This window comes from Pocillopora verrucosa, chromosome 13, assembly GCF_036669915.1.
Source record: "Pocillopora verrucosa isolate sample1 chromosome 13, ASM3666991v2, whole genome shotgun sequence".
Classification (NCBI taxonomy): domain Eukaryota; kingdom Metazoa; phylum Cnidaria; class Anthozoa; order Scleractinia; family Pocilloporidae; genus Pocillopora; species Pocillopora verrucosa.
Window position 1 is genome coordinate 15,477,647 of NC_089324.1, and position 22,914 is coordinate 15,500,560.

A 22,914-nucleotide genomic window follows, 5' to 3' on the forward strand; every position below is an offset into this window, starting at 1 on the left:
AACTATCAATGGTGACGTATCAATTCGTGACTGGCTCATACATAATGTCCGAAATAAAAAACAAAACAATTTATGTTCTGCTGGTCCATATGCATTTAGCGACACTAATAATGGGTAACAGCGTAATTATCATATTTTGACAGTCTTTCACACCTTTCGATTAGTAATTTAGAGGGTCACTGGTTAAGACAGTTACTCCCACTTTCGCAATAAATGCACTTTCTTTATGAAAGGTTCAATGTCCCACACAATTTCAGCACTGCAGGACCAAGGAGGATGGACCCCTTCGAAGCACAGTGTCACGAAAAATAAAGGATTAATCGTAATTTTTCACGCAGAAACTTCCTGCGTATTTCAGTTTTTCCTATCGATCTTTCGATCGTAGAAATGAAAGATAAGGGCCCTTTCACCGTCACATACATTTTCCCTATAAAATCTTGCACTAGGGTGTCATTTGTTTACGACTTTGCAACGAATTCTCGAGAAACTCAACAGTTGCTAAATTTGAAATGCACAATTAGTTGTGAAACAAGGCGGAAAACATGGAAAACCGTGATTGTTCCAGCTTGGCTCAGGCCACTGGACAATCATTTATTTCGAAACCTTAATTTAACTGAGTATGAATAGCAATAGTAATGTTGTAAAATAAAATATTATTTTTAATCCTTAAGTTACCGGGGTCGCCACTCTCACAATCATTTCACGCCCACAACCTAATAACACTGTTATTACCTGAGGTAAGCCCCCCACCCCCACCCCCACGATCTCCCCCTTTCCCGCCCCTATCCCCCTCTCTCCTCATCAACACCCACTTCACTCTCATGATGGAGCAAACTTCAAACCTTTACAAAATTTATTTATGCTAAAAATACCAAGCGAGCTAACGTTATACAAAGAAAAAAAATATTGAATTGTCAGAGTTTCCACTTTGTTGAACTGCACATTGACTGTGCTTCACTTCTGTCCGTAAACCTTCTCTTTTGTTGTGTGCACAACGGCCATGGAGTCTTCAACATGTTCAATAGTATACGTCCAATCCTCGAATCCTTCAACCTGCAAAGTTTCTTCTAATTCGTCTTGCAGAAGCTTTGCAGGGGATGTTGAGCCTACCTCATCCCCAAACTTGTAAAGGGCGCGGTTGTAGATCTGTTCTGCGTGGGCAAGTATCTGTATGGGGACATTAAACTTACGTCCGAGCTGGTACCCAAGATTCAAGTCCTTGCAGTGGAGCCCAATGGTGAAATCTGGATCGTACGTTCCATTGAATACCAAAGGAGCTTCCGTCTCCCACGTGTACGTATTTCCAGCGCTAAATCTAATGGCATCAAAAAGGGATTTTAAATCGACACCGCCCCTTTTCCCCAGTAACATGGCTTCGGTCATGGTAACGACATTAACAGCAGCTATCATGTTAGAGACAACCTTTGCAATGGTAGCGCTCCCCATCGCTCCCATGTACAGCACTTTCTTACCGCTCTGTTGTAGAATAGGAAGGCAGTCTTCGAAGAGTTGCCTGTCTCCTCCGACCAGTACAGTCATTTTACCTTGCTTGAGAAGAGCCATACCTCCTGTGACGGGCGCCTCAAGAACTTTGATGCCTTTCTTAGCTTCAGAGGCAAAATATAAGTTAATAATAAGCTCGAGTGTAATTCAAATCCTTGAAAATCGTTTAATCCACGTCTTAATCTCTGATAACAAGCTTTAATATAATATTGCGCGCAAGAAGTTGTATCGCAGACGGCTTTATAAGGAGAACTTCATCGGGACTTATAAAGTGAAAAGTGGCCCAAGAATTTGAACGCTGCTGGGCTGTATACAAACAATTAACAAGCCTTGATTCCAGCCCCACTTTTCCTTTACGGTGTTTCTCCACTAAGGAGTATAGAGAGTATATAGAGAGTGTCAATCGAACTCCATTCAACCATAAGGAAAACTTGGTAAGCAAACTGCGATGGCTGGCCTTTTCACATTTCCTTGTTTCCCTCGCAGTTCTGAGGTACCCATTAATGTTTTTGGTGGAAAGGGAAATCAGTGGCAACAGCCGGGTTCCCCCAATAAATAGAGAAATATATTTCACGACGTCTGGGATCGCGTCCATGGCACCGCTGTGTTGCCGCTCAGAACCACATTGGGATCCCGCCCTGGAATACGTATGGTGGCTGGGTATCCCTGCCGGGATATCCTTGGGATTTCACCGAAATTATAACCAAACCACACTATCTGGGGGCCCACCTTATCTCATTCTAACTACACTCTCTTGTAAAAGGTTTTCGCCCTGAGACACATACCAGCTTCTGCAGTAAGGTCCAAAGTCTGCTGATAATCCGTGGTTGAATGGTCAATCCATACCCCTCCTGACCGCAGCCCTGCCAATACCCCGTCCTCTCCCAACAGGACTTGTTTAACATGGGGTGGGGCAGGGAGAGCTGTTGTGACTACGTCACACATGGCAGCCAGCTCACGTGGTGTCTTTGGGCGTGGTATATCCTCAGGTAGATCTTGCCCCACTTTTGGATCCTTGTCGAGTAAGGCGGACACTGTGAAACCTGACTTAAGAAGGTTCTTTGCGACTGTTGAGCCGACATTTCCTAAGCCGATGATTCCAATTTTATGAGCCGTTTTAGTAGAGTACGCTGACCGGCGGGTGCTAAGACGACCGAGGAAAAGGCGTAAAGCCGTTCTGCCTATCATTTCTCAAGAGCTGAGCGAATAGAAAAACAAAGTAAAATAAATTTATAAGTCAGACTGATTAAAAAACTTTGCTCAGTTAACTATCAATCTTTCCTCACGTTCTTAGTAAAGCAAATCGAGGATGCGCGAGAGCAATTGAAGTGCACGATGCGTCTTCAGTTCTATAAGGATTATGGTGTGTGGCGGCTAAATATCCATATCAACCATCAGGAGTACCAAGTATTATTTTCTAAATAATTCATAACATTTGAAAAAAAGGGCGTACGTTGAAAAAATAATTAAATAAAAACAAACAACAAAAAAGCATACACATAACACTAAAAAAAATCTTTTTAAAACCCGTGATTCCAAAGGCGCATCCCTTTGTCAAACTCGTCTCAACACCACAATATCAAAATAACCTCCACGCTTAATTTTTCTCCTTAAATTCATCTTTTCTAATCTGTTTCAACATGAGAATATATTCTCTTGATTGAAATAATTCTTTTCTCCTGTCGAAGTTTACTTGTCGTTTCTGGGTCTCTCTTAATTTGTTTAAATCATTTTAAAACTTTGTAGCATTTTTGCCATTATGTTGTTACCAGGTTACTCGGTACTCATTTCTTCTTCACTCCTTACTGCGTTACTCGTTAGTGCGTCACTCGTTACTACGTTACTCATTACTGCGTTACCCGTTACTGCGTTACTCTGTTCAGTAACACTCATATATTGTGCAATTTCATACTATCGCGCCCTTGAGGTCAAACCATCCAGCCTTTCGATTCACGATTCAATCACAAACACTAAGTTTCATGCTGAGATATGAGATATTTTCGTCCTAATCTTATTTGCCACACGCAGAAATCATCTATGCACACCCCAAGTGCAATAACTCGAATAAATTATTACGAAACTCCTTCAGGCAGGGAAACTGCGTTCGCCGTGTACTTTTTAAATTACACTGTATGATACAATTCGGACTGATGAATCTACTGTCTTGGAACCAGAGAAGAAAAACTCTTGATGTATGTATCGAATGGTTTTTGTTCCAAGGTCGTTTCCATGAAGCATTGTTTAAAAAACGTCAAAAATCGAACCAGACATTAATCCAAGAACACCGAAAATGCATATTTGGTTTTTTACAGTGAGGTGACAACGTAAATTGGGCACTGCAGAGATATTCTTGAATTGACGTTTCGAGCAGTAGGCCTTCCTCGCTCGGACGAAGGGCTAACTGTTGAAACGCCAGTTTAAGAATCGTCTCAGTATCTCTCTACGATGGCCGATTAACATAATGAACCCAAATTATCTTCTAAGACCTCCATCTGTGGGCACCATATTTCCATTTGCAATTTAGCCTCTTTATTCATTACAAATGGTACGCTACAGTATTCATAATCAACTAAAAAGTTGTAAAATTATTCATCACAAACCTTGCTTTCACGTCAAGACGATGAAATTCAAGATCTTGCTGCTAATAAATGTAATTAGCGCACCAAACTCACTTGAGAAGCTCAGCTGTGACAGCTTCACGCAAGGGTTGTCAAGAATCGCGCATAATGAGTGGTCCAGTGGGGGAGTGGATGGGCGATGTTGTCATCCAAAAAAGGTCATTCAAGGTGAAATTTTTGTTTTCAAAGAGGAAGCAAATATTAACGAACACGCTCGAGTTGTCTCCAGTTTGCTCCCTCGAAAGAGAACAGCACTTGAGAACCCAGAGACATTCTGAAACTGTCTTCAGATCCTGTAACTTCTTTTCGAATATTAGGAGAGTAATTCACTCACTTGTTCCCCGCTTACCTGTCCCCTCTCAAGGGAAATGATCTAGCTAAGGTCATATGGATTCTGTTTCAACTCACCGAGCGGGGAGGGGTGAAGAGACTTTACGTTTTTTGATACTTCAACTGTAATTCTCGTTTCTGCCACTTGCACAGTAGTTAATAAACTAGTCGGCAAATATTGTACAATGTAGTACAGAGGGCAAAGGTTGAATTTATTTTGGTTTAGATTGGACTTTCCACAAAACAAATATTTACTCTTCAGTTTATTAGAAAAGGCCTGCCTTTTAATAGCTAATAGGGGTTAACTATTACCCGTAAAGTGACCAAGACATTAAGCCGTATGTTGTAAAAAAAGTTAACTGTAAAAACATTTCTGGTTGAAAGGTATTAACCTTTGCCGTAAATTGGCCAAAATTTGATCACTCCATTCAAACCCTCTTTACTCTCTAATTTGACTGTAAATTAAACCTTGTAAAATACTGAATCTATGGTGTACAAACGTTTCATGCGCTTAACACCTGTCTCACAACCATTTCCCATAAAAAAAAAAAAAACATATACCGTTAACTAGCGCTTGTTAGCCCTGGGCATACACTACTTCGTAAAGGGTCTCAAGAGGGCCTATAAACGGGGGGTAGTTATTCCGGCTGGCGCGAACAATGCTTCTCGTCTTCTCTGAATTGTCACGCAACGCTCGTCTTCTTTATTTGAAAGGGAAGAAAGATAAGAGGGGGGTGGAGGGAGAGCATCGCGTGACATCTCAAAAGACAACCGCGAAGGAGACCATGCAAAATATTCAAACAATAATTGACAACTGGTTGCCTTGGTGATTAAAACAGTTCCTATTTCAGTGGAGATATTCAAGAAACACGAGATGTTGAAGAAATTTCAACTAAAGGCCTCCTTGCAAGCCATGAGTGCATCCATGGCGTTGGGAGCGATTCTAAGCATTTGCAGAGGTATGCCATTGAAGTTGTAATTGTAATCTTTGTAAGTGACCCATTTTCCGTCCTCTGCGCCTTTGGTGTGATGCCCATCATATAGGCAGGCTCCAGAGGAATCCTAAAAAGAATTTAAAAAAAACCGATTCAATTAAAAAGGTTGCGATGAGGGCGTCTACTGTTAATTCTGAAATTTTTTTGTCTTGCCCGAGAGCAGACCCTCATCGTTAGTGCTGCGGGACGTGCATTTTCCGCCCGCGGGAAAATTTTAGACAAGTCGGGGAGAAGATCGCTGAAGGATTGGCACTACTAGTGCCAGACCCCTTGCAGATCTCTCCTTGGCTCGTTTTGCTCAAGGACGGCCACTTTCCTGCGGGCTAAGAAACGCTCGTGCCAAAGCACTATTAATGAGGGCAGGCTCCCGGAGAACACGTGCCAATAAGAAGTCACACGCAAGGGAAACAAACGGAGCGTGTCTGATTTCTCTCACGCGTGTCGTTTGCGTTAAGGCCGCACGCGTGCTGAGCGGGTTGAATTGAACTACAATTACGCAACCTTTCTGACACACCACCGTTATCCGATCGTACTCCTCACACTTTCTTGAAGATCATCGAATTTTCAGACTCAGGCTTATTCTCGGTTCTGTACATCATGATACTGCTTGTGTCAAAATGTTAGTCTCGATTACCAGCCGCTGTTCGGGAATATGAGCCCGCGTTCCTTCCTCCCTCCCCATCCCCAAACTCTCTTCTCGGGGAGGAGCGAGGACCGGAAACGAGAGAGCGGCGGAAATCGAGCCCATCAAAATGGCTTTTATTAAAATTAGGATTGAACATGTGTCCAACGAACCATTCAAACCTTTAACACTAAGCTTTGACAAACCTTGTAGACACGGGTGACGACTCCTTCATGGTATCTGACTCCCCCGGTGTTATTCCCCTCGGTAGCTCCGTAACCTCCCTGGGGGAAAAACACAATGGAGTCCACACCCACTTGGTCTTCACTTGGGATCTTGTCAATGGCCAGGTCCTAAAGTAAACCAGAGTTCAGGTTTGCTTTGACCTTCACACTCTAACATCAGAATCCACATTCTCCATACTATTCCATATACATTTCTTAAGCAGCTGTCAGGGAGGATTTTTTTAACAATCAAGAGCTTCTTTATTTCTCTCCAATAAGAACTTCGGTTTTTACCCAAGATGCACCTAATTTCTCTGCATACCTTATATGACTGGACTTTCCCTGTAGGATCTCCGTCGTCCCAGTCCACTGTGTATTTCAAAGTCTCGCGGTCGAAGCTCACAATGGTCGCCGCGTAGTAAGCCCATTGTTGGTGATGAGAGATCACGTGATCGCCTATGACAGGCGCTCGGTAACTTCTCGCTTCCTCTGCGTGACCAAGTAGAGGCAAAATGGCCTCCCTAAAAATTGCCGTATAAAGATTAGTAATTGCAAATTTAATATTGTGTAAGAAAGAGGCCTGGCGTTATCTTTTACATCTGAATGGTTGTTCGTTCATTTCAAGGGTGACCGTTTTCAGTATTACATGATGTTACTAAATATAGGTAGAATTTTGATAGTCCAGGAACACAGGAATCAGCTTAGGGCTGAATTGATTCAACAAGAGATAGCATCCACTAGAATCAGGCAAAGGAGTTTAATTGTAGAGAGAGAAATTTCCCATTGAGTTATGAAAGCATTCTGGGATTTCATTGGCCTTTCCTTCCTTCGAGGAACGATTGGTTTGAAAACCTCACGCCCCTCTTTCCACCAATCAGATGCAACACTAATGCCAATCAGAGCACTGTCACGTGCATTTCACGCGCTCGAGGAGGTATAATTGTGTCCATTTAGAATTCTCACAGACTCTTACTAAATTGTTTAGGTTCTAGATTAAAGAAAAATTCAATCGCAGGGCGCTCTTTCTGCTCTGGAAGGGCTAACTTGACCTCAACAGTATGATACTCACTGTATTTCCTCTAATTTCTCCGTAAACACGTCTTCAGAGTGGACGTCCTGTAAATTGATGGCTTGGATCTCCTGGCCACCCACTAACAGCCCCACCACTGTCTTTTGCCAATCATTGTCTGCGCCCACGATCACTGGGACCAAAGGTTTCTTCAGAGACTAGAAAAAAAAGCCAAATTCCATTAACAATCGCTTTGAGTACAAAATCTTTTAAAAGCCCTAAAAAAAAGTTTTTATGTACCTTGAGAGCAAACTGCAGTTCAATTCTGCAGTTTTCACTGTTGGCGTACTGTTTACTAACAAACGCCAACACCACTTTGGCCTTCCCGAGTCCTTCGGCGATTTGCTCAAACTGAAACAAAGCAAAGTATGGCGTGAAAAATAAACGGTAGTAAATACAAGTGTATATTAATTGTAAACCGTTGCAAAGAAATTCAAATTTAAGAACAGGTTCATACCCCGTGTTCATTTGTTCCTGGAGAAAGAACAGTAGGGAAGCAGAAGAGAAGAGAGAAGTAACACCTCACAATTATTAAGAGGAAATGAATTTGTTACAATACCAAGGGAGGGTGGGTGGGTAGGGGCCCTAGGGAAGTAAGGTTCGTGAATCGTTCGTAGACACGCTTGTCCTTTAAACAGACATTTCGATGAAACGGATGTTCGTTAGATCGGAGTGCTGTTCCGAACAATGTTCCACTGAAAGGTGAGAAAAAAGAAACTTTTCTTTCTTTTGACTCACCATGCCTAAGGATTCCTCATTCTGATTGGTTGTCCTCAGCTGCTCGATGTCTATCCATAGGGAGAACTTGTTTGCTTTTACCAGGCTGCTGTGCACTTTCCTGGGGTCTGCAAATGGAGACCCGATGAACTCTGTCACCTAATCATTGCCGAAAAAAAGAATATAAATAAAGCATTGTAACAGTCTGTCAGACATTAAACGATTTGTCAGTCAGTCAGTCAGTTAGTCATAAAGGGAGTAAATTTCTAAAGAAACTGTGGTGCTACGTCGGTGGGAGAGTATAACAGGTAATTAAGTGTTAACAACTGAGTTGAAAACTTAAATTGGCCACTGTAAAGAGTTAAAAGACCGAAGTTTCGAACGTTAGCCTTTCGTCAGAGCGATTGACAAGGGGCTAACGCTCGAAACCTCCGCCTTTTAACTCTTTACAATGGCCAAGTTACGTTTTCAACTCGGTTGTTAACACTAAATTATCAGTCAGTCAGTCACTTGGGCAGTCAATCAGCTAGTTAGTCAGTTGGTCAGTCAGTCAGAAAGTCAATCAATCAGTTTAGTTAGTCAGTCAGTCAGCCAGTCAGTCCGTCAGCCAGACAGTCAGTCAGTCAGTCAGCCAGTCAGTCCGTCAGCCAGTCAGTCCGTCAGCCAGACAGTCAGTCAGTCAGTCCGTCAGCCAGCCAGACAGTCAGTCAGTCCTTCAGCCAGACAGTCAGTCAGTCAGTCCGTCAGTCAGTCCGTCAGTCAGTCAGTCAGTCAGAGAGTCAATCAATCAGTTTGTCAGTCAGTCAGTCAGTCAGTCTGTCAGCCAGACAGTCCGTCAGCCAGACAGTCCGTCAGCCAGACAGTCAGTCAGTCCGTCAGCCAGACAGTCAGTCAGTCTGTCAGCCAGACAGTCAGTCAGTCCGTCAGCCAGACAGTCAGTCAGTCAGTCCGTAAGCCAGACTGTCAGTCAGTCAGTCAGTCAGTCCGTCAGCCAGACAGTCAGTCAGTCAGTCAGTCCGCCAGCCAGACAGTCAGTCAGTCCGTCAGTCAGTCCGTCAGCCAGACAGTCAGTCAGTCAGTCAGTCCGTCAGCCAGACAGTCAGTCAGTCAGTCAGTCAGTGAGTCAGTCAGTCAGTCAGTCCGTCAGCCAGACAGTCAGTCAGTCAGTCAGTCCGTCAGCCAGACAGTCAGTCAATCAGGCATTCAGTCAGTCGGTCGCTCTGTCAGTCAGTCAATCCATGAGTGAAACATAAGGATGGGCAGTTATTCGTTAGGTTGGACAATCACTTAGTTGTGACACCTACGTCAGCTTTATTCACAATCACCGATTTGCTGCTGGGTTTTATGGGAGTTTTCGCGATCAAAGTACATCCAAAACAATATGCATCAACAAGTACTTACATGTTTGGCTTTATGTGCATTCTCTGAATTCAGCCAGCAATAACTGATAAACACGTCAGCGGAATCTCGGATTCCAGCGTCCGAGGTATCTCCAGCACTTTGCAAATCTGGAAAAATTTTAAAAAGTTCAAGTCACTTTGTGAACTTAATAGACTGACAAATTTAGGTTGAAATATAGAAACAAGAATGGACGTTACGTTTTAAATGTTAACCTTATGGATGAAACTTCGTGTGACCATTCAAATGAAACCTTGTGAGCAACATTTTTATGCGGTACTGTTTATTATGCTTCTCGTGCTGATTCCAACGTTTGAAATTGAGGACAAACCCTTGTATGCGACCATCTAAATGAAAGCTATTGGACAGTACTTTCACATGTGTAACTGTGTATTACGCTGTGCAAGGTTGTTCTAACTTAAAATTCTGTGGATGAACCCCTTGCATGTCGCTATTCAAAAGGAAGCTACTGTGGGGTAGAACTGTTTTGTTACGCTGGACAAGGTGGCTGTAACTTTGAAGTCTGTTGGTACTATCCTTGTATGTGACCGCAAAAATACAAAACATACCTTGAACGCTTCCCAATTCTTCGGGAAATTTAACTTCAGGCACGCTCTTCTTAACAGCTCGCAGAAGCTCTGTCATCTTAGAATCCTGTACATCTCTGTTGCTGAAGTGAATGTACACTTCACCGGCAATAAGCAAACCCACAACTGTCATCATCCATTCGAAAGATCCACTGCCTACTACAACGGGAATAACCGGTTTTCTCGCGGTCTTCTTAGCATACTGGAACTCTTGACGGCAAATTTCATCCCTAGAAAGAAAAAAGATGGTTATAAGTGGTGATAAGGAAACCAGGTTTTCTTGGTCCGTGAAGGAGCGCCTTATTCTGCAACAATCACACGCGAAACTGAATGTCTTTGTTGCAGATGTTGCAAGAAACTGCGAACGAATTCTCGGGGCCTGCCTCACTACACTGACATGTACACTTAGTTGTGGTGTTAGTTTTGAAATCTCGATGGACAGCTGTAAAGGCGACCTGGTTCCTTGGATAATCTTGAAAAGAAAAACTAGGTAACAACGCTCCAAACCACGACAGTTTTGGTCGCTATGTCGACTCGAAAAAAAGGTTTTGTTGACTAAATATGCTGCATAAGACGCCAATTTCGCGACATGTGCTCCGTGTTCACAGAGAAAGGTGCAATATCGTAAAACTTGGTTTTAATGGTCTGAAGTCAAAGTGAGATAAACATTTTTCGGCTTTAAAAATATTATTCGTGCTTCGTCATTTTCTTCTATGAAAATTTGCCTCTTTCTCATTGGTGTGTATTTTAAAACCCTTTACTCGCTAACATCAGTATCCATATTCTCAAAACTCTTCTCTATATATTTTCATTAATACTGACAAGGAGAATTCACTTGACGATCAAAGGTTCTTTATTTTCATGATTTTAGTTAATAAATGATTCAGCCATATTACTGTGAGGAGAAATTGGATGCTGATCACGCTCAGCGTTTAAAGAGTTAAGCCTTGAGGTGTCATCTGACCTAAAAACATGCTTTATAATGGGCGATTTGGTTCGTTACCTAAATTAAACAAAGGGTCTTTCTCCCATTTTCCCAACAACTAAAATTTTTATTTCTGTCGTAAGGTTGACCTTGGTGCCCTAAGTGATAAATGAATTCAATAACTTCTTACTTGACGTATTCATCGCTAAGACAGGCCACAAACACCTTTGCTGTGTTAATCTGCTGTACAGTCTCTATCAGTGAATGTTGAGCCTGTCTGTCGCCATTCACCGTAGCTCCGCAGCCTTCCAGTTGATATCGAATGTCACGCGGGTCGCAAATACTCGACAATACTGCTTCGTTGTAGCTGGGTGGAGGATCTGATGGCCCCAGCTCACGATTTCTGATGGCAGAAGGGCTGTTTGCCTGTTAAAAATATCATGAAAAATTTTTCAATATTTGTACAATAAATATGAGTGTAGTCTGTGCAACAAACATCCAAATAAGGATGTGCAAGGGATTCCTGTCAGTCAGACCCCGGTCGCTCAAAGGTTGGATAACTCCATCCACTGGATAAATCACGATCCAGTGGATAGCGCAGAAGGTTTTCCTGGCGATTTATCTGTTAGATAGCGTTATTTGTCTTTTATACAACTGGCCCCTGTGGGCTCGATTACCCGCCGCTATTCAGGTAATGAGCCCGCGCGCTCAGCTCCCACTCCACCACCCCTCACCCCCCCTCTCTTTTCCCGAAGTTCTCTCTCGAGAGGATCAAAGACTCGAGAAAACGGTGGAAATAGAGTTTAGTCAGTCTGTTGGTCGTTCAAAAAGTGACCGATGGGAAGGAGGGGGGGGGGGGGGGGGGCGAAGGCGATAGTTTAGCAGCGCAGCATTCTAAATCGTGTAATTTTGAAACTGAACAACAGAAATAGATATCTCTAAAAAGCGGTTTTGCTTAGGTAACGAATAGATCCCAGGGTACCTTGCATCCGCCCAGGAATAATTATCACAGACGACGTCAAAATATGGTAAGAGCAAAAGCAGTGCTCACGAGGCACAGCGGAGAGTGTCAATCTTTTGTTCTGACTACAATTTAACGTCTTCCGTGATCTAGTCCTATTACTGAGCAAACAGCAACATAGAGTGCATTTGATTTAATAAAGAAGCAAAGTGATAAAATTGTGACGTCTGTACTTCAACAGATCATCAGTAAGAACGAATCAAAATGCGCGTAAAATTCAGCTTATCATATAAACTAAAACTGATATTTACCTTTGAGTACGAGATGAATATGTCACAAGGACGAATCAAGCCATCCACAGCGCTACCAGAGTCATTGTCAGACAAGATGTCTAACACGTTGGGTGAGATTCGTAATTTTGACAGTTCCATTCCCGTAAAATAGAAGTTGTACCCTGAATATGTGATCCACTTGTTGTCTGCCTCACCCTTGGTGTGCACACCGTCATAAAGCTTCTGACCCCCAGGACCATTCGAAACACTTGTTATTCGCCCCTTAAAATGATAAAATAAATTTATGAGTAACGTTGTTACTTTTCAAGTGAAGAAATAATCTTAGCATGAGGGCTGCAATTTAAGCAATTGCAGAAAAGAAGCGAAAAACAAAAAACGTTTGGATCAGGTCGCGTAGGCGTACAGCGTTTTTTTACACGACTTGACCCAAACCTCCCTGTTTTTTTTTTTTTTTTTCACTCCTCAGTACTATCACGCCGTTTACTATCATACTTCATTTTACTAACTCTGAATGCCAGGAACACGCAAGTTCACCATAATTGAGCAACAGAACGCTTACAACGTGCAAAGATATGACAATGCAGAACAGTGTAAAAATGCAGAGAGAAGAACAACATACGCGCGCACAAAGGCACGCGCACGAAAACGCACAGTCACACGCACACGCACACATACCTGATGGTAGCGTAAGCCACCCAGCCGAACACCCTCCTGACCTCGATACTTTCCTTGGGGAAACAGCACAATGGAACCAATGGCGACCTCGTCAGGTTCAGGGACACGGTCCAGAGCCAAGTTGTAGTAATCAATAATGCGGCCTGTTGGATCCTGGTCATCCCAATTAATTTTGTACTGGAGCTTTTCAGAGTTAAATGACACTATGGTTGCTGTGAAGTACTGCCATGGGGTTGATTCCCACATTGCTAAAACCTACAAGTTAAACATATCAATATTTTAACACCCATAATAGATGAAACGTTTACACTCACATCAGGATGGATTATTGTAAAACAGGAAGGGAAGAGAAGCTCATCTTAGAGGGGTGGGGAGATTCACAAGAAAGATTTGTGGGGAGAGGGGATAAGGCAGAACCTAGGTTTTTTTGTTTCTGGTGGGCAAGAGGAAAGTCATTCTGGGAAGACTGGGTAAGGGTAGAACTTAGGAGGGAATAGGGGGGAGTTGGCATTGACGCTTCAACTCCTCAAAGTTTTTAATATCTTACCAGTATTTTTCCAAAACCCTTGACTCAACTTAAAAATAGCCAAATGGTTTGCCTCCAGCCAGTTGGGTTTTAAATCATGGAACCTTTTTATTTGCGTTATTTTTTTCCAGTTATCTGTGTGTTTTTAATCAGTGGCCATGATGAAAACTAATTGGTCTACTGTAATTGTGACACCCTCATGAATTAATTTTTTTGTCTTTTTTTTTCCCATAGAAAATATAAGTAACTTTAGTACCACACAAAGTGAGAGATCCTCAATATGACTATATACAGTTACAAAGATTACTTCATGAAGCTTTATAATTAATCCTTTAAATACTCACTGGATCTCCAACTTTTGGAAGATTTCTGTTCTTATTAACAAACTGCTGCAAAAGAATAATTATATTGTACAGTTATCCATCACAAGTAAGTCTTGTTTTGGGCATTATGCTAACCAAAAAGCAGTCTCCTTGAAGAATAGCAGAGTTTTTTAAATTCCTATTACCACCTTGTAGATTGGTTTGGGGACAAACAGGCAATATATAGCTGGATGAGTCAGAATTCAAATCCTTGAGGCCAAGTTTACAATTCAGACAACATAGTGACAAAAATCATGAAGGTTGAATCTGACACCCACTGTGTATGTCATGGACTACACACAAATAATGTTTGGTGTGTATTTCATCTACATGTGTAACTTCATAATTGCTGGATTTTCTTCATATTCACAGCTTTAACACAATCATCTGTGTTTTAATGGTATTTTGTTTAAAATGAATGAAAACACATTGCGATCCAAATTTAGAGATGCTCATTCCATTCCATTAATTAAATAAATAATAAATAGGAATTTAGCATTGGACATTCCATTAAGTGGTTCTTCTTGTCTACTTTTTTGAGACTGATTTGGAACTAGAAATGTTGGTTTTTGTGGAGGGGGGAAAACCAGAGGACCCTGAAAAAGACACTATGGGCAAGGATGAGAACCAACAACAAACTCAACCCACATGTGACCCCAGATCCAGGAATTGAACCCAAACCACAGTGGTGCGAGGTGAACCCTCTCACCACTGTGTCATCCCCACTCCCCTATCCAATCCTATCAATCCTGAATGTATCAACGAAGCCAATTCTATGTGGTACCCTTCAACAACAACAACAATTTACAACTTAGATTATTTTTTTGTACCCAGAATATAGTGAAAGTTCATTCAGTTTTTTTACCAAGATCATTGGTTTAAATTGGTTACATCAATTCATTGTGACCATATTTTTTAGACCCTGAGGAAGTGTTTGCGGGCTTGTGTATTGTTAATTACCTGAACTTGAGGTGGGCTTTGTTGCAAAGTTAAGTTCAGCTGCTCATTTGTCCTCCTAAGTTCACTGAGTTCATTTTCTTTTTCACTCTGCTCCAATATCAATCTCTCAATCTCCTTCACTAACATTTCATGGCCGTCGTCTTCAGGAGAGTCTGATCGCTTTACCATTGCATACCCACCATTCACTTGGCCTTGTCGCAGTTTTTCATTTTCTACTTGCAGCTTGCTGATTTCTGCCTGGCGTGACTGCTCTATACTTCGCAGACGGTCTATTTCTTGCAAAAGACGGGTTTCATTTTCGTGGACTTGAAAACTTTGGGAGGATGGGGCACAACCCATTTTAGAATCAAGTTGTTATTAGACTGTGTATAATGGCCTTGCTTTCCCGTAAGTTTACTAACAGAAGTATCAGGTATGGAGGATGAATTATTCAGATTAAAATGCCTGAATAACAGGCACATCTAGGGTCACTTTTGACATCTCATGACTCTGAAATATAAAGAAAAATCAAGAGAAAAATAAAAGAGTCCACACTTCAACTGCCAGAGGTGATTACCATGTAACCTTTCTCTCAAATATCCATATATTTTCCCAGCAAATAGGTAATGAGAATACTCAGACTTATCAGATATTTGTTTGATCTAACACCAAATTCTCATAACCAATTTACAAGTGTGTCATAGCTGGAGGGAAGAATAGACTATCGAATCTTGGGAGTTGAAGGGCTAAAATTTTGTAGCATGGACAACTGGTCTGATAGGAAAAAGATGATCACACCTTATCACTGAGATTAGAGTCTAAGTTTGTTGTCGCTCACAGTTGCCACAACAAAATGGATAACAAAAGATTCAGAAGGGTCGTTATTAAGCGTAATTTCTTCCAGTCCGTGATATATATATATATAAAGTAAATTTTACGTCAGTGAATAATTTAATTTTATATTAATTTATTATAATGAATCTACCGACTGAGTTAGTGGCGTAAAATCTTACAGTACATGGACTGTGTTAGTCACATATTACGCCGTTGTATATATTACCGCTTTTAAGTTTAGCAATGAATTGCTTTCTGAATTTACACTTGATCTGAATTATTTTAGTGTCTTCAGGCCCTTGTAATTTAGTGTATTTGCAAGCTTGTAATTGTCGTAACTGCGATATCCTCGAGTGGTAATGCTTACATTCTCTTGCGCTTGTCGCCATGCAGTTTCATAATAGTACTGCAAGCCGAGTTGAAATTTGATCGTCATGTGTAACTAACAATCTTTACCATGTCAGTCTAAGAGAGTGACTGCCATGTGACAAAATGCCCAGATAAGTCAGGTCGGACCGTATGGGAAAATATTTCGCTCTCAGCCATGACAAATATTTTCCCTTCCGACCTTCTTGATCCAGTAAACAAATACCATTACCTGTTTTCCAATCTGCAGCAAAGATCAGTCGTTTGGGGTAGATTACCTTCGCTAAATCTGAGAATCTTCGGCAGACTGGGATTATGATAAAGCACTAAGCAATCATAGGCTTCCCACCTCCTGCTTCCTACGTAGAAAGGCATAAAAGGACCGTAATTGCTCATTGAAATTCCCTTGGAAACCTCAATCCAAACAAAACTCTCCTTTGTCAAGATACATAAACAAGCCGGCAATTTGAATATTGTGAGCTTGAAGTAAAAGAGGCAGACTGGGAACTAAAACTTGCACTTTTCAATATGGCGGACAGCTGTGGATGAAATCCTGCTGTAAACATTTGATTTAATTCTTTGTAAAACGAAATTTAGAATAACACTGAGATGGATGAACTGGTAACAGATCTTAGCAGTGCACTGGACAGAACGAATGATCCACCCTCTGCGCATTCTGATACAACGATCGGAACGAGAGAGTCGCCATCAGCGACTCCCGTTCGGAAAGCACCACGGAAAAGGCGAGGAAGAAAACGTCGATCGGATTATCCGCCGTTCCGTGATCGTCCAAAAGTAAGTGCTGAAAGCAATGATTCTGTAGAAGAAGCCTTGATGGATTATATTGAAAACATATCCATGTGCCAAAGCGATTCTGAGGAAGAAACATCGTTTACGAAACGTCTGTTGAAAGTACAACTTCATGGTCGCGAAAATCCAGATCCTTATCCTGTGCAGGAAAAGGAGAAAGGAGAGAGTGACTCTGTGAGCGATCCTCTAGTAGGGTTTACGAAACGTAGAAAGAAAAGAAAGAGGAAACTGAAAAGGGTTTCGGCTGCTCAATCGTTGAACGATCGGGATTCTCCGTTAGGTTTACTCGGGAATAATTTGAAATCTCTCAGTAGGACAAGGAAACGCAAAGTGTGCGGAAAATCTGCTATGGGAAGCGAAATACATAACAGTCTCAAAAGACGCGACGAAGAAGGTAGCTTAGCTGATATTGAAAATGGTTTGAGTAGTGGATGTGGGGAACCCATGGAGACCAATATTTCCTCTAATCATTTCTACAAGCTACCTTCCAAATTGCACGCTAACGCTCAGTTTGCCAAACCTAAAGACCAATCTTTGCCACATGCATCGTCGTGGGTAGACCTTCAAGATGGCGAAGAAAGAATGATGATCATAGCTCCGGATCGGCGTAAAACTGAATCATATGAATCCTCTGGAGAGAGTGATCTTGAGGGGTTTTTCACAAACGATGAAGGTCGACTTGGAGACGATGAAAAAGAGGAAAGCTCGTTTGAATGTGACGTAAGGATTAATCCGTGGTGGGACGAGAAAGGTGCTAGTGACATGGAAGAAGAAAAGTTTCAGAACATTGTAAATGGAGTCATGGCTGAATACAGAAGGCCCTATTTGGCTGGTGCCGAAGGAAAGTTTGGCTTGGGTATGTTAAGAATCAGCTCAATACTTATATGGGCTCATGTCTCACATACATGTACCACTTGTAAACAAAGGTATCTCCTTTGCATATAAAGACTCTTTTAAATTTTGTGGAGAACTCGGGGAAAAAAAAAAAAAAAACAACCTTCTGACTAATGAGGAGAACCAACAACAAATGCAGCTAGCATGTGATGACAAGTCCTAGAATCAAACCTGAACTGTGAGTCTGAGAGAGAAAATGTTCTCATTACCTTCACCACTTCTCCCTTCCTGTTTTAACCTTTAACTCCTGTAAGTGATTACTGTGTAACTTCTCCCAATAACAAGTGAAAAATTTTGCTGCAACAGTGCCTGTATTAGGCACAATTTCACGCCCTAAATATCCATATACTTTACAGCTAACAGGTAGTGAAAATACTCAAACTCATCAGGTACAATTTATTACCTTGATTGAACACCTAATTCTCATTATCAATTAACAAGGAAATGTGTAGTAGCTAGAGGGGAGAATTGAAAATTGAATCTTGGGAGTTAAAGGGTTAACAATGTTCTCTGGAGTTTTTTTAGTTGCTAATTACAAAAAACATTGATCAACAAAGGTAACATGTACTGGTAAACTCGTTTCAGATTAAGACATGTATTTTACTGCTTATCTAATTTACAAAGCTAATTTTAGTAAATGAGGGGCTGTCTGGAGGAGACTGGTTTAGGTATCAAAATGTGGCTAACACTTACAGACTCTGATAACGTACAATTTGCTTTTTGGATCAACAGGTCTTCAAGGGAGATTAAAGAAAAATTCTAAGGCACCTGGACAGGTATAGAGTCTTGTTCTTGTTTAAAGTGCTCTTAACCCCTTAACTCCCAAGATCTCATTAGTAATTCTCCTTACTGTCTGCTATATAGTTCTTGTGATGTTAGTTTGGAGAATTTGGCATTGGATCAACTTATAATCCCTTAATTAAGATTCTTCTTTATTCTCATCACTTGTCTGCTTGATATTGTATTGATATTGTAAGGAGAAGTTTGGTCTTGGTCACTCATGGGAGCTAAAGGGTTACATGGAATGATATAAAACTAAAATGTGTATAATTTATATGTTCATTCTTATGTTACATATAGACTACAGCAGAAAAGAGCTTATTCAAAAATGATGTGAATTTTATCTTTCTTTTATAATTATTGTGGCAATTTTCCCTCTTTGCCCCAAATGGATCTTCATAATTCAAATGAATCCTAGCTTTAAACAAGACAACAAGAGCCAAAAAAACATGAAGACAGAGAAATAAAAAGGAAACCTCCATTTCAGAATACAGTTGAACCTGTATTAAGCAGTCACCCATGGGGAATGGTGTGCTTGCTGCCTAATACAGGTGGACTGCTTAATAAAGGCTCTACAGAATTGGGTTCCTATGAAAAAACAACACAAAAGGCCATTTTATGCTTTAATTGACCAGAGCTTACACATCATATTAGGCAGGTGATAAACAATCACTTCCTGGGACTTTGTTATGGTTTTTGATCAATATATCAATGAGTGAATTTGTAATTCCTGTCATCTCTCATTAGGAGACTTCTCTGGGGGAGCTGAACAGGAATATTGCAGTCTTCATGCGGAATGAGAAATGGATGGAGTGAGTTTTTTAACATGTCCAGTATGTAATGCAATTACTTACATGTAATGAGTTATAATTATAAAGATGTGCACACAGTGATGTTCAAGGCTCCTACACTATCATTTTACAAGCACCCCACATATTCAAGTGTGATATACTGATAGATGTAAAGGAAATATATTGGTAAAATTTTTTTAACACTGTTTTCTCATTCTTTTGGAAATATAGGTTGTCTGTTTTTCCTTCAAACAAGATGGAAAGGGCACAGGTATGTTTATAAATGGAATGTAATTATTAAAATATTCAATGAACTGATGCTGTGATGTGAAATTACATTATTATTCTGTCAGTTCATACAATACTGTGTAATTTTCGAATATCGAAAAATATTTTATTTTGTCCTTCTTGAGTCACATAATTCGAAACTCTTTCAGCAGTTTGGAAAACGTCTGCATACTTGTTTGAATTTATCACTATTTTTTAGATATAGGTGACTTAGACAACTGTGCCTGGTGTTTTTGACAGTATTCTACATATTGATATGTTTTAGTTATTGCTAAAAAGCATAACCCTTTGACTTGTAAGAGTGACTAGCATCTAATTTTTCCTTACAACGAGAGTGACTAGCATCTAATTTTTCCTGACAATATCACCCACAAATGTAACACTACCTTAAAGGTCATTGGAGGCTCTTGCTTGTTAAACAAATGCAGTTTTTAAGGAAATGTATAGAGAACAGTATGGAGAATATTCCTACTGATGTAGGGCTGTAAAGGGTTAAATTTCAAAAGAGTGCAATATGGAAATTTGTACTGCACTTGATAACCTATTTATTCATTCACAATACACCATTTTACAGCTGTGTACTTAGTTGCTAAGCCTTTCATTGGGAGTGTGGCTGAAGGTGACCTTGTTATGATAGAGACCAGTATCTAGTTAGCATGATAACAAAGGAATTAACATTTGAAAAGCAGCAATGTTTGTATCATAACAAAGTCACTCTTTAGCCTCACTCCTGTTCAAAGGCTTGGCAACCGAGAATGCAAATGTAAAATGGATTATTGACCAGTTGGAAACAAGACATTTTGTCAAGTATATTAATAACAGTTTATTTCACAATTTATTTTCTTTTTCTGCTAGGTATACCAGTGGGCTTCTTTATATTCTCTTCAGTGTAGATCAGATCCTGCTCATAAAGGGAGAGTATTACTTTGCAAAACAAGGTAGGTTTTTTTTTTCCTCAAATATGTTTTAGCCATGTTACTGGGTACTTGTAGGGCCCTCAAGTTTTAGGAATTGAGCATGAAACTCACACAAAGGAATTCAATCCCACCCTCTTTCACTGCAACTGTTGTTTCTTGTGCATTTAAGGCTTCTGGTTTGAACTGTTATTTTTGAATAACAAACTGCTGCTTTAGTGAAGTACCTATGAAATAGACTATCCTTTTGAAAAATAATTTACTCCTCATTCCCTTTTTGCTGGCTTCGAGCACTTTCCAGAAGTGTAAATTCTCCTTCAGAATAAAGGAATTCAAATCTTAGCTACATAATTTTTTCACAATTTTTTTCTAAGGCAGGAGGCCAACATTCACCCCTCAGGAGTGTGATGCCTGCAGCATTACAATTCAAGGCTGAGTGTTTGTCTCCACTAAAGATCTTTATGATAGATGAGAAGTTTTTGATCCTGTTTGTGTAGGGAATGTTATTTGAGTTGAAAATAGAAGGAAACTATAAGGCTGATTTGACAGAGAAAGAATTACTTTTCTTTTGATTTCTGCATTGTTGAATCAGCTTAATGTTGCAGTATCTATGTGCACTGACTTGTTTTTGTTCTGAAGTTTTTACTGTGTCCTATCTTTACTTTCTAATCAACTCTCCCCCCAAGACATCCCAACAGACCTGGTGCAGAATCGAAAAGGCGCAGAAAAATGCCTCCCCCAGTTGACGCCCTGCATTCCACATGTAAGTGCTACTTTGTCACTTGGGCTCATTCAGGTTTTTGCTTTTTTAACCCTTTAACTTCCATGAGTGACCAAGACAGAATTTCTCCTTACAATACTGATAAAATATCAACCAGATATGTGATAAGAATAGAGAAAAATATCAATTTGGAGATAATAGGTTGATCCAATACTAAATTCTCTGAACTAACATTATAAGAATTGTATGGTTGACAGTAAGGAGAATTACAAATTTGATCTGGGAGTTAAAGGGTTAAACTTTGTTATTTTGATATCTTTTGCATAAATTTGTATTAGCAATAGCCAATATTACAGTGCACCCATGCAAATGATCTCAGTGAACTGTTTTAGTGGTGAGCATCTGTCACCATTCACTCTTGGAAAAGATTTTTTCTTTTGATGGTATCTAAGAAGTTTCATCACAATTTAGTATGATTAATACTTTCCCACATAATTTATTTGAACTCAAACTAAACAAATGGTTACATTGTCAACTTTGAGGCCCTTTGCCTCTGCATGTACTCTATTCTTTGGGGATTTTGTAAGTTACACTGTACCAAGGGAACAGTATAACACTTAAATAATAGCTGAACCAGGCTAATGCATTAGTGTCAAACCATAAAAATTTAATCACATTGTGGGTTAAGCAGAGAATCAATGTTGTTCCATAAAGAAATGATGGGATGTAATGCAGTTGTCCTAAGGAAATGGGATGCTTCCAGGCTGAAGCTTTGGTGTGATAAAATGACTCGCCAGTCATCCTGAAAGCCAGAAAGTCAATTTGTTATAGAAAGTGTGTTACAAAATTTGAACTTTTTTGTATATCTGAAGTCATTATGGAGGGTTTCTGACTTCTGTTTCCACAGCAACAGTGGGAGTGGAAGCTGATCCAATACCTTCATCAAATATTGGGAACCAGATGTTGCGCGTCATGGGTTGGACGCCAGGGACTGGACTTGGAGCTGACAGAAGTGGAATCCAGGACCCTGTGAAGGCATATTTGAGACCAAAAGGACTGGGACTAGGCCATCCATGGCCTCCGTAAAGTGAACAAGATCTAATTTTATATGGAGGACAAATTCAATTGTTTTTTAATAACGTTTTCCCGAAGCCCAGTATGATTTGAGGGGAACCTTGAATTTGAGTTTTGGATGCGTTTTATGGAAAGAAGTGCAGAAATTTGACAATGTAAATATGATTTTATGGTTAACATTTAATAATTTACGCGTTGTGTTAATAAAGGTATCTCGATTGGCGTCTACATGTAATGTCATCTTCGAGTAAAAAGATGTTCTTCAACTCACAAGTTTTCTTCCCTTGAATTTTTTTCATGGCTGTTCTCTGCCATCAGAGTGAGCTAGTCAAATGGGAACATTCCGTGTTAAGTATACCAACAGGTTAGCGAATTTCTTCTTAGGAGGTAAGACTGGTTCTGTGTGGCTTTTCTTTGACGTTCACTCCAAACACGTTTCTTAAGCTCCATCCACACAAATACGTTTTCTTCCGAAAAAAAAAATACTTCAGGGTGTGTATGTCTATCATCCACACTTAAACGCTGATAAGAACGGGTACTTTTGTAAATTGATCGAAAAGAAGAGTGTTATGGAAACGTATCGTTTTTGTAATGCTCCATTTATTGTGGGGACAAGAGAGGCTTTTGGAAACGTCGACTTAAAATGCGTCACGTACTGTCGCTTTCAACTTGGGTTTCGAATGTTTGGGCGTGAGATG

General features: G+C 40.4%; 3 protein-coding genes across 4 annotated transcripts; 1 reads left to right on the forward strand and 2 right to left on the reverse strand.

The window, feature by feature from the left end:
* Positions 1-796: 796 nt before the first annotated feature.
* Positions 797-4,215, reverse strand: LOC131772249 (2-hydroxy-3-oxopropionate reductase). The gene is made up of 3 exons (XM_059088139.2): positions 4,104-4,215; positions 2,289-2,701; positions 797-1,607 (listed from the first exon to the last, which is right to left on the reverse strand). The coding sequence occupies exons 2-3, from the start codon at positions 2,689-2,691 to the stop codon at positions 955-957; spliced, it is 1,056 nt and encodes a 351-aa protein (XP_058944122.2). The 5' UTR covers positions 2,692-2,701; positions 4,104-4,215; the 3' UTR covers positions 797-954.
* A 348-nt stretch (positions 4,216-4,563) lies between these two features.
* LOC131772247 (uncharacterized) lies at positions 4,564-17,876 on the reverse strand. 2 transcript variants are annotated; one of them, XM_059088136.2, is made up of 15 exons: positions 17,858-17,876; positions 16,177-16,303; positions 14,766-15,254; positions 13,788-13,832; positions 12,918-13,172; positions 12,261-12,503; positions 11,179-11,414; positions 10,046-10,293; positions 9,480-9,586; positions 8,100-8,237; positions 7,602-7,712; positions 7,362-7,519; positions 6,615-6,813; positions 6,275-6,421; positions 4,564-5,513 (listed from the first exon to the last, which is right to left on the reverse strand). In XM_059088136.2, the coding sequence occupies exons 3-15, from the start codon at positions 15,102-15,104 to the stop codon at positions 5,340-5,342; spliced, it is 2,400 nt and encodes a 799-aa protein (XP_058944119.2). In that variant the 5' UTR covers positions 15,105-15,254; positions 16,177-16,303; positions 17,858-17,876; the 3' UTR covers positions 4,564-5,339. The 2 variants fall into 2 exon arrangements, with proteins under 2 accessions (XP_058944119.2, XP_058944120.2); XM_059088137.2 differs by lacking the exon at positions 17,858-17,876 and having other exon boundaries at positions 13,788-13,829; positions 16,177-16,350.
* On the forward strand, positions 16,444-22,885 carry LOC131772257 (G patch domain-containing protein 2-like). Its single transcript, XM_059088146.2, has 7 exons — positions 16,444-17,610; positions 18,381-18,424; positions 19,176-19,240; positions 19,451-19,490; positions 20,363-20,445; positions 21,108-21,184; positions 22,050-22,885. Exons 1-7 carry the CDS (start codon positions 16,554-16,556, stop codon positions 22,226-22,228), a joined length of 1,545 nt encoding a protein of 514 aa, XP_058944129.1. The 5' UTR covers positions 16,444-16,553; the 3' UTR covers positions 22,229-22,885.
* Positions 22,886-22,914: the final 29 nt, after the last annotated feature.